At 43.4% G+C, this 15,674-nt stretch overlaps 1 protein-coding gene across 3 annotated transcripts in view; it reads left to right on the top strand.

The window, feature by feature from the left end:
• Positions 1–13,033, top strand: part of elf1 (E74-like ETS transcription factor 1) — a 70,132-nt gene extending 57,099 nt beyond the window's left edge. For all 3 annotated transcript variants that reach the window (XM_061685057.1, XM_061685056.1, XM_061685058.1), the window contains 6 exons: positions 2,195–2,296; positions 3,626–3,787; positions 3,869–3,952; positions 5,996–6,188; positions 6,989–7,312; positions 9,669–13,033. In XM_061685057.1, the coding sequence (XP_061541041.1) occupies positions 2,195–2,296; positions 3,626–3,787; positions 3,869–3,952; positions 5,996–6,188; positions 6,989–7,312; positions 9,669–10,419 (1,616 nt within the window). In that variant the 3' untranslated portion in view covers positions 10,420–13,033. The remainder of the gene's footprint in view (positions 1–2,194; positions 2,297–3,625; positions 3,788–3,868; positions 3,953–5,995; positions 6,189–6,988; positions 7,313–9,668) is intronic.
• The last annotated feature ends 2,641 nt before the right edge of the window (positions 13,034–15,674 follow it).

Below are 15,674 nucleotides of genomic sequence, written 5' to 3'. Positions count from 1 at the left end.
GTTCACGGTGTACCCCGCCTCCTGCCCGATGTTAGCTGGGATAGGCTCCAGCACGCCCGCGACCCTCGTGAGGAGAAGTGGCTCAGAAAATGGATGGATGGATAATGCCAGTAGTGTGCGTGTGCGTGTGCGCGTCTGTCTGTCTGTGATGGAAAGAATACTTTGAGGAGTTGATGAATGAGGAAAATGAGAGAGAAGGAAGAGTAGAGGAGCCAAGTGTGGTGGACCAGGAAGTGGCAATGATAAGTAAGTGGGAAGTTAGAAAGGCATTAAAGAGGATGAAAAATGGAAAGGCAGTTGATGACATTCCTGTGGAGGTATGGAAGCACCTAGGAGAGGTGGCTGTGGAGGTTTTGACCAGCTTGTTCAATAGAATTCTAGCGGGTGAGAAGATGCCTGAGGAATGGAGGAAAAGTGTGCTTTGCCCATTTTTAAGAACAAGGGTGATGTGCGGAGCTGTGAGAACTATAGAGGAATAAAGTTGATGAGCCACACGATGAAGTTATGGGAAAGAGTAGTGGAGGCTAGACTCAGGATGGAAGTGAGTATTTGCGAGCAACAGTATGGTTTCATGCCTAGAAAGAGTACCACAGATTAATTATTTGCCTTGAGGATGTTGATGGAAAAGTACAGAGAAGTTCAGAAGGAGCTGCATTGTGTCTTTGTAGATCTAGAGAAAGCGTATGACAGAGTACCCAGAGAGGTACTGTGATACTGCATGCGGAGGTCTGGCGTGGCAGAGAAGTATGTTAGAATAATACAGGACATGTACGAGGGCAGCAGAACAGTGGTGAGGTGTGCTGTAGGTGTTACAGATGAATTTAAGGTGGAGGTGGGGCTGCATCAAGGATCAGCCCTGAGCCCCTTCCTGTTTGCAGTGGTGATGGATAGGCTGACAGATGAGGTTAGACTGGAATCCCTGTGGACAGGGAGCAGGTGGAGGAACAATTAGAAAGGTGGAGGCATGCACTGGAAAGGAGAGGAATGAAGATTAGCCAAAGTAAAACAGAATATATGGGCAACAATGAGAGGGGTGGAGGTGGGAGAGTGAGGCTACAGGGAGAAGAGATTGCAAGGGTGGAGGACTTCAAATACTTGGGGTCAACCGTCCAGAGCAATGGTGAGTGTGGTCAGGAAGTGAAGAAACTGGTCCAAGCAGGTTGGAACGGGTATAGGAAGGTGTCAGGTGTGTTATGTGACAGAGGAGTCTCTGCTAGGATGAAGGGCAAAGTTTATAAGACACTGGTGAGGCTAGCCATGATGTACGGATTAGAGACAGTGGCACTGAAGAGACAACAGGATGCAGAGCTGGAGGTGGCGGAAATGAAGATGTTGCTCTCGGAGTGACCAGGTTGGATAAAATTAGAAATGAGCTCCTCAGAGGGACGGCCAAGTTAGACAACGTTATAGATAACAGACTTTGATGGTTTGGACACATCCAGAGAAGAGATAGTGAGTATTCTGCCAGGCAAAAGAGCTTGAGGAAGATGTGATGAGGGATGACATGAAGGCAGTTGATGTTAGAGAGGAGGATGCAGGAGATAGGCTTACATGGAAAAGGATGACACGCTGTGGCGACCCCGAACGGGACAAGCCGAAAGGAAAAGAGGAAGAAGAAGCCACAGATGCTTTCCTCCTGGTCTATGATTTTCATCACACTTTTCTTCGCCACCCGGTAGCCTTCTGTGGTGACACCCCCCCACCCCTCCAAAAAAAACAGCTCAAGAAAAAGGAAAGCACAAACACCATGATTATGGAGGTATATTTTTTCAGAGATATTTGATTTGACTTCAACTTATTCCACTTTCAGCGCATTTGACTTTGCTGGTTCCACTGTATTTGTGTACGCTGTCACTAATGGGGACACTTCATTAGGTACAGCTGCCCAGTCTGTCCACATTTTTTCCAACTCAAGTCCTAAATTAGACATTCACTTCCGCCCCTGGGACCCTAAATGACCAAAATACATCAATATACATCCATAAAATCAACATATACAGCTAACATGTATGAATGTCTGATCCACTCAAATATGAACGAAATGTAGGAAACAGTTCTTGTATTGGATCCTATTCTAGTGTGCAGGTGTCCCCATTCGAGTATCTGGTGCTGGTACTGAGCTCTGATACCCATGCAGGTGCGCCACATGATAACACTGAAGGAGCTAATGTCTTATTGTTGTTATTTTTCTTAGAAACGGTCTCAGGTGCAGAGGACAGCATGGAGACAAACGAGGCCGCTGTGGCTCTGCTCAACATGGAGTCGCCAAACAACATACTGGACGAGAAGCGCATGCGTAAGATGACTTTTTGTTGAGAAATATGCTGCTTCTCGAACATTCATCTCCACTCGTTCACAAGGTTATGTGGTTATTTTCATCCCGCCGTCCATTTTCATTTTCCATAGTATTTATTAGGGTCTCGAATGAGCTGAAGCGGATACTCGCTGACTTTAGGCGAGAGGTTGCCAGCCAATCGCACGGCACACAGTTAAACAAGCAATCCCACTCACATTCACATTACACCTATGGACGATTTATTCTTAGAACAAAAACATGCTAGCACAGTGTGAGCATGGAACTTCACAGAGATTTGAACCTAAAACCTCTCGATTGTGCGGCAGACGTGCTAACCATTTGACTACCGTGCTGCCTAACCTACCCTAGGAATACGCAATATAGTGGACCATCAAAGAATGGATTCTTTGTTGAGATTTAGAAAAAAAATAAAAATCACGTAGAAATCTAGTGAAACAGAATCTTTCCAGGCTCACATTTTACCTATCATACTGAAATACTGAATACAGAAATATAACATTAAAAAAATATTAAAATGCACAGTCAGCCTTTGACCCGTGTTGGCATCTTCCATTCCCTGTTCTTTTGACAATGTTCCTCTTTGCCTTCACTGTAAGCCTTTTTGGTGGCTTTACAAAAAAAAAAAAAAAAACCTACACGAAACTTAGATTAATTTTTTTCCTGTAGAATTTCATTTCATTCAGGTAAAAATTTGACCACTTTGGAGGTTCGACTACAGGTGCTGGTCATATAATTAGAATATCGTAAAAAATATCACATATCATCAAACTCGCCTGACCTCAACCCCATAGAAAATCTATGAGGTATTGTGACGAGGAAGACCCAACAATGCAGAAGAGCTGAAGGCCACCATCAGAGCCACCTGGGCTCTCATAACACCTGAGCAGTGCCAGAGACTGATCGACTCCATGCCACACCGCATTGCTGCGATAATTCAGGCAAAAGGAACCCCAACTCAGTATTGAGTGCTCTACATGCTCATAGTTTTCATGTTCATAATTTTCTGTTGGCCAATATTTCTAGAAATCTCTTTTTTGTATCAGTCTGAAGTAATATTCTGTGTGTAATTACTGAATATAATATACACGTTTCGATTTTTGAATGGAATTACTGAAATAAATCAACTTTTTCGTGATATTCAAATTATATGACCAGCACCTGTGTATGAATATGTTAAAGGGCATTTAGGTCCCTCACTTAAGCTCAGCTGGAGCTCATGGCATTTGATGATTTGATGATGTTTTGTGTCACACATCATCCAGGGACTTTTATTTATTTATTTTTTCGGTCTTCTTGACTGTGGTTTAGTTCACACCTACGGCACGATGCTGGAAGCGGACCTGACGTACGCGCCCCTACGGCCCGACCACATGGAGAACGGCGCCCTTGACCTGTCGCTGGATGAGGACACCTCATCCATGGACGAGATCCCCCAAAGATGTCCCTTGAAGCCGCAGAAAAAAAATAAAGGTGAGCTTGTTTTCCAACAAAACATGTAGACAATGTGTGTGGTAATTATTTTACCCTGCCTCTCTCTTCAATTTGTCTCAGTGAGGAAGCCCCGTGCGGTACGCTCCTGCTCCCCCATCTCTACCCCGAATCTTCCACTGAGGAAGAAGAGCAAAGAGGGCAAAGGTAAGCCTCGATAACATGTGGGCCTCCTTGTAACGAGCCAATCAAAATCAAGGTCTCTCCCCCTCATGTGGCGCACTCTCTGTGTGTCACCCTATGTGCAAACAGCCAGGTGTGAATGATGCATTTCTCAGGGCCTGCAGGGACGCGCTTTCAGGCACCTTGATGCTCCACTGATAGAGACTATTGTAAACCGCACACGGTGACACATTTTAGTCTCATGCATATACATCACTCTGTCACGGCGGCTGGGATTCGAGTGACTACTGGGAACGTTACTGTTTTTAACCACCTCTGGTTAAAGCACGCCGCACATTAATCGACTTTCTGCCTTTCTGTTATTTAGTCCATCCCAATACGCCCACATGCACTCAATACAAGGTCAAACACGATACACACCAGAATGCTGTCGACCTCAGATTGGTTGACATTTACACAGGAAATAAAGGACGTTTTGTGATAAAACCAGGCATCTTAAAGTAACATCATAACTTTCTTAAGTCTTAAGTTAAGTGTAAAAATAAAAACGTATTAACGACTTCTAATGTTAAGAATAATAGTCTTATCAAAAAGAGTATTCTTAACTTTGTCATGAAAAACAGCTAACTTACTGTCATACAGTTGTAAAAGGAAGTTAACCACTGTAGCGACGGGTAAATACATGTATCAAGTTAAACATTGCATTTGTGGAGCTCATGATGTTGAATCAAAAGTCAGAAGTACTGTACAGTAAAAAAAACAGGAGTAACAACAGTCATACAGGTATAAAAAGAAGAACGGCTAATATTATATATTAAATAATGCGGCACGGTGACCAACTGGTTAGCACATCTGCCTCACAGTTCTGAGGACCCGGGTTCAAATCCGGCCTCACCTGTGTGGAGTTTGCATGTTCGCCTCCTTCCTGCATGGATTTTCTCTGGGTACTCTGGTTTCTTCCCATCAATCCATCCATCCATTTTATTTAGCGCTTATCCTCACTAGGGTCGCGGGCTGCTGGAGCCTATCCCAGCTATCGTCGGGCAGGAGGCGGGGTACACCCAGAACCGATCGCCAGCCCATCGCAGGGCACATAGAAACAAACAGCGATTCACACATACATTAACACCTACGGGCAATTTAGAGTCTTCAATCAACCTACCACGCATGTTTTTGGGATGTGGGGGGAAACAGGAGTGCCTGGAGAAAAACCAGATGTTGTGAGGCAGATGTTCACCGTGCTGGCCCGTTTCTTCCCACATTTAAAAAAAAAAAACATGCATGGTAGGTGAATGATGTTTTTGTCTATATGTACCCTGCAATTGGCTGGCGACGAGTTCATGGTGTACCCCGCCTCTCGCCCAGAGATAGCTGGCATAGACACCCCTAGTGTAGACAAGCGTTACGGAAAATAGATGGATAGCAAATAAATGTCATGATGAATGTCAAATGCGTCTCTCTTTTTTATTTTTACCATTCTTACTTGTCATACAAGTTAAAAACAAATTTTAAGCCCTGTAAAGAAAGACAGATAAATACTGGTATCAATCTTATGCTGGATATGTGAGTGCTGCGTCCAGTGACATGTCAAGGGCACTGTTTTCCAGTCAAAAGAGACAAAAATCATGGCTGAAAAGTAAAATTTGAATGCTTGAATCGTAGATGAATCCAAATTTCGTAGTTCGAGGTGGGAAATTTACAACTTCACAATTGCCCTGCAATGCACGTGCTTTGAACGTGAGTCTGTTTGCTTCATATACTGTAGCTTCCTGTGTATATACAGGTAATTCTCTTTGTTTTAACAATCCTTGTTGAGGCTACTAATTGTTTTGGAATTGTTGCAAATAAAGCTGATCGATTGTTGTCTCTGTGGTTTGAACGCCCTGTTTCGCAACTTCCAAAACTACAACCGTGGGTTGATCAACTATTCTAGTGCAATTGAGAAAGTGAAAGTCTTTGAACATATGGACTGAATAATACAAGTCTACTCTGTGGATGCCAGGTGTTTTTGAAAAGAAATAAATCAAAACAGCAAATGCAATGTCATTTCCCCGTCATCATCTGCAGGGAACACCATCTACCTGTGGGAATTCCTGCTGGCCTTACTGCAGGACAAGAACACCTGTCCCAAGTACATCAAGTGGACACAGCGGGAGAAAGGCATATTCAAGCTGGTCGACTCAAAGGCCGTCTCCAAGCTTTGGGGCAAACATAAGAACAAGCCCGACATGAACTACGAGACCATGGGACGAGCGCTCAGGTATAAAAAGAGAGCGATCATCATATTTGTGGAAATGTATTTGTGCAACACGTTTCTCACCACAGGCAGGGGGAATGTGGCAGAAAGCAGAAGAAAATGACGTGAAAATGTTCACAATAAGACAAAAGAAAAGACTGCGAGATAAAGACACTTTAGCAGTCTCATATTTTAGCACTAATGAAGGGCTTAATAAAGCACTAAGCCCTTGATAAAGATATTACATCCTATTAGGATTAAATGTCAACATGGTGACAGTAGGTATGATAACATACAGCAAAGTAGTAATCTGAGTAGAGAAAGTGCAATTGACAAGGATTTAACATTTTCTACTGTTGTCAGGCACTATATTAAATGAGGATTGATAAAATGTTAACATGGTAGCAGTTAGTATGTTAACATACAGCAAAATAGCAACGTGGGTAGGGAAATCTCTGAGGCAGATTGATGAGGATTTTACATCTTGCCCTGTTTTTAGGTACTATTTCTAATGAGGGTTGATAAAATGCTAAAGGCCTGGCAGTTGGCATGTACCTAAAGCCAATGATAAGCGTGCTGCATCTTGCCCTGTATTGAGGTATGGTTTCAAAATATAATTTATAAGACTGCTAACATATTAGCAGTTGGTACAGTATATAATCATACAGCAAGATAACAACCTGAGTACAAAAAGCGCTCAGGCAAATAAGGATGCTTTATCTTGCTCTTTTTTTTCAGGTACTATTTCTCATGAGAGTTTATTAAAGGCTAACATTCTCCCAGTCGGTATGCTAACATATGATCTACACTCACATTAACTGCAGGTACTACTACCAGCGAGGCATCCTGGCTAAGGTGGAGGGTCAGCGTCTGGTTTATCAGTTCAAGGAGATGCCGGCCGACCTGGTGGTGATTGAGGACGACGATGCGGGGTCCGACAGTCACAACGAGTATGGCACTCAAAGGTCCAGCAACGGGAGGTCTGTGGCACGGGGGGGCTCCAGAGGGAGGGCTCACCAGCAGGTCAAGCAGATGAAGAAAGAGCCCATTGAGCAATCTCTGCAGCAGGAAGTGCAGGGAGGACAAGCTGAGCAACTACTGCAAATGCTGCAGGGAAACCAGGGGACGGACATGGCGCAGGCTATGAGGTACACATGCACTTTTTTATACTATAGTATAGTGGTAACCAACATGGTGCCCGTGGGCACCTGGTAGCCCCCAAAGACCACATGAGTATCTGTTTTAAAAATAGCTCATCAGTGACAGGAAATTGTGATTTCTTAGGAATGTTGTAGAAGGGATCCTTTTAAAATCTAAACACTTGCTGAGATTTAAAGAAATAAAGTCTTGCATATTGATATTTATCTGTTTCCTAAAAAAAATATTGTGAAAATCCATTAAAATGGCAGTGTCTTCACATAGATAAATATTATTTAATTGGTCATACTATGGTAAGGTAAGATAATTTGAGCAAATTTGGTATTTCAAAAGTGTCTATCAAACTGATAGCCCTTTCCATTAATCAGTATCCAAGAAGTAGCTTTCAGTTTCAAAAAGGTGGCTGACCCCTGCTTTAGTATCATTATCATCTGTATTGGCCAGGAGAAGAAATGAGAGAGACAGAGCTACAGTGCTGTGAAATAGTATTGACCCCCTTCTCAGATTCTTATGTTTTTGCATAGATTCTCCCACTTTAATGTTTAAGATCATCAAACAAATGTAAATACTGTATACACACTTCACACTCGGCTGCGAACCGCTCCAGTGAGAGCTGGAGAACACGGCCTGATGAAGCCAACAGAACCACATCATCTGCAAAAAGCAAAGATGCAAAACCGAGGCCACCAAACCAGACCCCCTCTACAGCTCGGCTGCGCCTAGAAATTCTGTCTGTATGAACACACTGTATGAACAGAATCGGTGACAAAGGGCAGCCTTGGCGGAGTCCAACCCTCACCGGAAACGAGTCCGACTTACTGCAGCAATGTGGACCAAACTCTGACACTGCAGTAGAAGGTGTTCAAGTCGTTGGCTAGTCTTTTATTGTTCTCAGCTTGGGGGGTTGGTCGCTTGTAATTGGTTAGCGATTGTAATGTATCCCAGACTGATTTAGAGTCGTTAGCGGTAAACTGTTTTTCTAACTTTAGTGCATAGTTTCTCTTTGCAATGTTAATTTATTTCGTCAGCTGGTTTGTAGCGCGATTATACAGGGCCCTCTCCCCACTTCGATATGCATCCTCTTTAGCCTGGCGAAGTTGTTTAAGTTTGGCAGTGAACCACGGTTTGTTGTTATTCAACGTGCGAAATGACTTTGTTGGTACACACAGCTCTTCACAGAAACTGGAATAGGATGTGACAGTGTCCCTATATTCATCCAGGCTGCCAGCTGAATTTTCAAAGACACTCCAGTCTGTGCAGCCGAGACAGCTTTGGAGTTCTATCTTTGCTTCGTTGGTCCACATTTTCACTGTTTTCAATGTAGGCTTCGTGCATTTAAGTTCTTGCCTGTATGTTGGTATTAAGTGAAGTAAGCAGTGATCAGACGAGCCCAGAGCTGTGCGAGGTATGGCACGGTATGCATTATTTAGCATAGTATAGCAGTGGTCTAAAATGTTATTTTCCCTGGTAGGACAGTCGATGTGCTGCTCGTATTTAGGGAGTTTGTGGTTGAGTTTAGCTTTGTTAAAGCCCCCCAAAATAATGAGGGGTGAGTCTGGGTGTTTTTTTTCAATTTCATTTACTTGTTCAGCGAGCGTTAGTAGTGCGTCATTCGTGTTAGTTTGAGGTGGAATGTAAACACCGGCGCGAATGAAAGATGCAAACTCACGAGGCGAGTAGAATGGAATACAGTTCAAAAACAGCGACACTAAATGTGCGCTGCAGTGTGCGCTGAGCTCCGTGACGTCAATACACCATTTTTCGAGAAGTGACTTTCAACAATTTCCTGTCAGGGGGTCGTCACCACAGCGAGTCACTCACATGATTTGTTTGTCTGACATATCCCAACCATTTTTATCCAGGCTTTAATAAACCCATGTCCCAATGAACTTCACAAACACGTTTTTAACTGCACATGCGCACATTTGCACATGAAATTACATAACAAACAATACATGATATGGTACATATATAGGCATTGCTTCACACAAAGTGTCACTCTCTTGCTGCCTATGGATTGGAAGCGTGCCCCGCCGATCTTTCTCTCTCAGCTTCATGCATGTCACGTTGCGCCACTCACAGCACTTCTGCCTCTACGGTGCTTGTGTCAAAATAAAAGCATGAATTTCAAAATAAGAGTCTACATGTATGAATAAACTAAAACTTGCCTGATGGGCAGAATAATGCCCACGGGCCGGATTGGACCCCCTGACGGGCCAGTTCTGGCCCGCGGGCCGCATGTTTGACACCTCTGACCTCGCATCTACACAGGGGTGTGTAGACTTTTTGATCAACTGCACAAGCAATGAAAAAAAGTCTGTCGTCACTGTACTCTTGTCTTTCTAGGGCCCTCAATGGTTCTGCTTCACTCCCGGTTGTCTTGACATCATCTGGTTCCCTTCAGCCCCTGCCCCTCACCACCATTCTCCCCAACGGGGTCTCCACTCACTGCTCCAGCCCTCGAATCCTCCTCCACTCCATGCCCCCTCCCACCACCGAGGCTAATGATGTGCTGACCATCCAGGCGGCCAACGGCCTGCAGGAGGGCCTCCCCCAGCAGCTGCTGGCCACCAACCTCGGTCCGTTTGCCATCTCTTCCTCCTCCGCCACCTGCACGTCCCCCATTTCCCCCGCCTCCAGCCTCCCCCGCCTGCTCACCATCAACACCACCTGCGGGCAGACCACGGTGGCGCAGCAGCCCGGCACCGTCATCGCTACCGTGCTGAAATCTGGCGATTTGTGTGGGCTGCAGGTGAAAGAGGAGATGCTTGACTCCTGCTGTTTCGACTCCATGGTCAGCGGCGACCCTTCCCTGGGCAACACGTTCGCCAAGGAGGAGATGGACGTCGGCGAGGCGGAGCTGCAGTACCGGACTGTGATCATAGACACCAGTCACACCCACGGCCAGGAGCTCGCCAGCGGGATGGTGTTCAACGGACACTCTTCCCAGAGCAGCAGCCCGTGCGAAGGCCTCACCCCCGTGGAGGAGCTGGAAGTGCGAGGGGAGATGTCCCTGCAGCCCCAGCAGGCCATCAAAGGCCGGCAGGAGCTGTCCGCAAACTTTATCCAGATAAAGACAGAGCCTGCAGAGGCCTGACATGCCTCTGCTTCTTCTCCTCTAGCTCAACCAAAAAGCAACACGTGGACCATTTGGACTTGAATGTCGTTGTCTTTATTTTTTCCGCAATGCTGCAATCTGATCCAAGATCAGACGTTGCTCCTCAAGGTTGCTGAGCTCAGCCTCAGGATTCAATCGTTTACTCACTTTTTTGTGATCATGTGCCTAAAGAAATATATCAAGGGAGTGTTTCATTTTTTTTTTTCTAAAGATGTCACATTTCAGATTTTGGACATGCAAAGATATTAACACACCAAACTCCTTCCTTGAGGAGAACAGCCATTACATGAAGCGGGGATGCCTGTTTGCCAAATGTGCCAGTTAGTCTGTTATTGTCTTATATCTCAATGGACTTGTAAATGGTTAAAAAAAAAAAAGAGGCTTGGCTCCGGACAAACCAAAACATGGGGGATTGAATATAAAACAAGGAAATTTGGACTTTCCGGCAGAGGGAATGCCAAGAACCAATGTGCAGACCTTCGCCGGCAAAAAGGACCCTGACTGATGGCTTTTGGGACTTTCACCGGAACTAGTTTATGTTCTTAGAAGCAAAAGAAAAGGCATGCATGTCCTCTCCATTGCTCCATGCTTCCAGACTGCGGAACAGGGCATTTAAAACAAAGTCTAGGTGCAGACTGGAGGCAAAGACAGAACGAATTCTAGATGATTTATTATAATTTTTTTTTAAATCAGTCTTGTGTTTTTTAGGCTGGAATCCTGTTGATATGAGATGGAATATGCATGGATCTCTCTCTGTATATACAAATGATAGACGCTTGAGATTCACTATTAAGGCCACGGAAAATTTTATTTATTTTGTGAACTTCTAAATTCTGTAAAAAAGGCACATTTGTACTCTATTTACATGAGGGAAATTACAAAGACTATACACATTTAGTACCAGGAAGACAAAACTTGTATTTTTTTTCCGCCCATACAGCTTTTCTATTTCCCCTTTTTCCGTTCCCCTTACATGTTGTTGTACATATCCTGCTGTGTGTATGCGCCTTTTCTTTCTGCTCAGCAAGCACACTGTAGCTGTCACGCATTAAAAGCATTCAAGAATCAGTATCAAACGAAACAGTCAGTATAGGTACATAAAGGTAATATATCAGTTTTCATTGTCTCTTCCTTACCAATGCTGTTTTATTAATTTTAAAGGCCCTCTCGGCTCCTGCTCTCGTGCGAATCCAGCGTGTGCCTTTGCTATATGCCTATGACCCCCGAGGCCAAACTTGTGATCGGCCCCAATCGGCCCAGCCGCATTGATCCACAGTGCTCTCTAAATTGGCCAAATGTTCTCTATCGTGGGTTGAGGCATGGCAGGAACATGCAGACACGCTGACCTTGATCCACAGAGGAGGAGTTTTTAAACTAAAGTCTTTTTTTCTAGATCTGTAAGGACAAGCTGAATGTATATGCATACTGTTCAAATATATGCAAGATTATGACAATCAATAATTACACTGGAGACGTTTTCTTATCCAAATCTTAATTGTCTTTGCTTCTTTTGTTTTTTTTTTGCTCTGCGTATACCCTGTATGTAGACCGCCCTTGCCTTAAAGCACTGTTGTTTGTGACTGTTGATTGTCAATTGCCTTCTTCATGCTGAATATAGAGTAGATTTATAAGGCTTCCTGGGTGTGTTTCTTGTGTTGTACAGTCGATGCCCAAACATCACACAGCAGCACAAAAAACAAACAAACAAACAAACAAACACAAAAAACATGTGAAAACAAACTTGGAGACAACCAGTTCACGACGGCTCTCGGAGTCAAATCATTTGCTTCAACTGTCTGAGTTATTGCAGAAAGCATGTTTTTGTATTCAAAACTTCCCAATAATTGCTTGGAATTAGGGCAGAAAAGCCCATACTGCTCTGCATTAAATACAAAAAGAGCGGATTGAACTACTATGTATAAAATACAAGTACAAAGTGTCAACTAGCATCTGTTGGGGCATTGTCCTTCATGCTAAAAAAAATATAACAGATTGATTTTGGGTTAGAGGTGGGGTAGACCCTTGACTGGTTGCCAGTCAACTGCAGGGTACATATGGACAAGCAACCATTCACACCTAAAGACACTTTAGTCTTCAATTATTCTAACATGTTTTTGAAATGTGGGAGGGAGCCGGATTACCTGCAGAAAAGCACAGGGAGGTGGGATTTTAAAACCCCCGACTTCAGAACTCTTTGACCACTGCCATGCATTAAATAGTTACCGTAATTTCTCGTGTATAATGCACAATTTCCCCCCCCAAAAAATGTCAAAAGTCAATGGTGCGCATTATACATAGGTATAGGGGAAAATGAAAAAAAAAAAAACTTCCCCATTTTATAAATGTATGCCGCCATCGAGAGGTTATGAGAAAGGTGTACACTTTCATTCTAATATACCACCGCCACCTACAGCTTATGAAAAAGGTGTAGCCTGCACTTCCCTTCCAATAAGACAGGGGTACGTATGACTGCATAATATGTACATTTGTGCTCATAAGTGCACATACCGTGGTAGAATTTGTGAAATATTGTTTTTTTTTTTTTTTAAATACAACTGACGACTGAACAGCAACGGACATTAATTTCTTTACGGTTATGTTTTTTATTTTTTTTTTATTTTTTATTTTTTATGATAATGCTTTTCTGAAATGCTTGACAGTTGAATTTGAATCCCATTAAAATAAAATTAAATGTGTTTTGGCTGGCCCTTCATGTTTTCTTTAAAGGATTGTACCCATTTTACAAATTCTGCCTGGGTAATTAAACATATAAGCACAACTGTGTTTTCTCATTTACTAAATAAATGTAGGACTATCAATTTCAAAATAAGAACAAGTACATCAAAAGAAAGTATTACGTGTTCAAATAAAGTGCTTAACTGCAGAATAATTCTTTGAAAAAAATGAACAAAATACAGATAATAATTAATGTTTTGATCATATGGGTAGAAGCAAAATCGTGCATTGTAAAAAGGCATTATACATAGGTAGAAGGGTTTTCCAGAATTTTGAGGTCAACTTTGGGGGTGCATGTTATACATGGGTGCACATTATACATGAGACATTACGGTACACAGTATATTTGCAAAGGTGGGTAGTAACGTGCTACATTTACTCCGTTACATTTACGCAAGTAACATTTTGGGTAAATTGTACTTCTCAGACTAGTTTGAATGCACCATACTTTTTTTTTTTTAGAAGAATCGATACTTTTACTCCGTTACAATGATCGACAATGCCGCTCGCTACTTTTCTTTATCCATTATTGCGTGTGTGATCTATTTTTAGACTTCATCGTTAACTTCTGCATAGGGTGCTGTTGCGCCAATCCAATGTGATCACAATGGTCTTTTGACTTCAATTCACCAATGAGACGGCACAAGGCAGTCACATGCAAGCCCATCAAAATGACTCTTTTTTTGGGGGGGGGGGGGGGGGGGGGGGTTGGGGTAGGGGGGAGCAGGATGTACTTTCCACACTCACAGCAAAAAAACAACAGCTTCATGATACAGATGATGATTATGATGATGTAGTCTTACGTCTGCCCAAACTGGACATTTCAGCCCACTTCTAACTTGAGAAAACACCTTGCGGTAAGTTGCAGATGTTTCTATTGTTGTTTTGTCATTGCATATGGCAACATTAGCCATATGTTATGGTCATAAATCACTGTAAAACATGCTTTTTGGGGATATGTGTCATGCTGTAATCTCGTAATCTCTCTCTCCCTCGCACTCTCGCGCACACGCGCGCGCATGCACACACACACAGACACGCACACAAACACACACTCATTTAAGTGAATAAAGCAAACAATGTTTCTGTAGGCCCCAATTCATGTGTTGTTGGTTTCTGGGCACTTCAAAATTGAAATGGTGGCAGGTGTGTGTGGCTTCCCATATATTATTAATTTTTATTTTATTCAACGTTCATGCTCTGATTTATTACTTTACCCATCTCCGTATATTTGTCTGTCGTATCTAGGGCACTGCCCATCAAGCAGGGGAAAAAATTCAACGTTTCAGAAAGCATGTTTGAGGGAAGAACGAATCCGAAAATACTCGTGGTGCAAAGTGCATATGAGCCCTTCGCACAAGCAGAGAATGAGTGGAAGAGCAGTGGATTGTGGGTGGATGAATACATTAGCATGTCAGCATGTTACATGCTGACAGCCGAAGACAGCCCAGTATGTCACTACCACCACAGCAGTGACTTGGATTGAGCGTGTGTGTGTGTGTGTGTGTTTCTGCTCCATAGATTGTGGCTGTGCGTGGGCGCCGGCTGAGGAAGCTGTCTGGCATTGGGGCTTGCCTCCTGCGTCGACACCCACGTGCTGCACAGCTGTGCACCCCAGCGTTTTGCTGTAAGACGCTCCATCCTGTTTCTGTTGGAAAACTGGGGGAAAAAAACCCGTTCATCAACAAACAAGCCTCCATTTCTTCGCAACGAAATGGAGGCCAAACAGTGAGCTCGTTATGGATGACTCAAATAATACAAGGCGACTATAACATAACACTATTCCATTACTTAATTTAACGAGTCAGAAAGCCAGAAGATGACACAAGCCCGTACGGGAGGGAAAAAAGTGGGGGGACTATTTCAGTGTTGCCCGCGGCCACTGACACAACTCCAGTGTTTACTGTTTTGCCCCTCGCTGTGCGAGATCTTGAAGGATGACAGCTGACATGATGGCGCCTCCAGTGTGTGGCGAGAAGCGGTGCAGTGATGAGTTTGGGTTAATCCGGCTCGCTAAATGCAACATGGCAGAATGTGCCATGTGTGCGGCTTGAACAGCTAAAACATTCTGCAACAAAGGCAGTGGTGTGAAGCGACGAAGCAAAAATACTTAGTTTTTGTAATTAAGTAGATTTTTTTGTAGGTGTTCGAACATTACTTGAGTATTGATTTGCCTGATGACTTTTTGCTTTTACAGTGAGCCCCAGTTTATCATGGTGGAAACGTTCCAGACCACCCACAATTGGTGAAAAGCTACTCATCATCATCATCATCAACACGTGATCATTTCATCCTGAAAAGGGAGTTGCCCTCGCACCTCCTTTTCATGGCAAATTTGTTCATCGATGCTTGCAGTTTTATGGAATTATTGTAGATGCTTCGTTTTCATTCTTGCTTTAAACTCAATAATTAGAACAATTCAGCAATCCTGTTAAATTTTGTTTAATAATGTTCCTGGCTCAATCTTACCTGGAGCATGTTTAATCATCCAAAAGTGT

This window comes from Phycodurus eques, chromosome 9 (genome assembly GCF_024500275.1).
Source record: "Phycodurus eques isolate BA_2022a chromosome 9, UOR_Pequ_1.1, whole genome shotgun sequence".
NCBI classification, from domain to species: Eukaryota; Metazoa; Chordata; class Actinopteri; order Syngnathiformes; family Syngnathidae; genus Phycodurus; species Phycodurus eques.
This window is presented reverse-complemented; position numbering and strand designations above follow the sequence as displayed.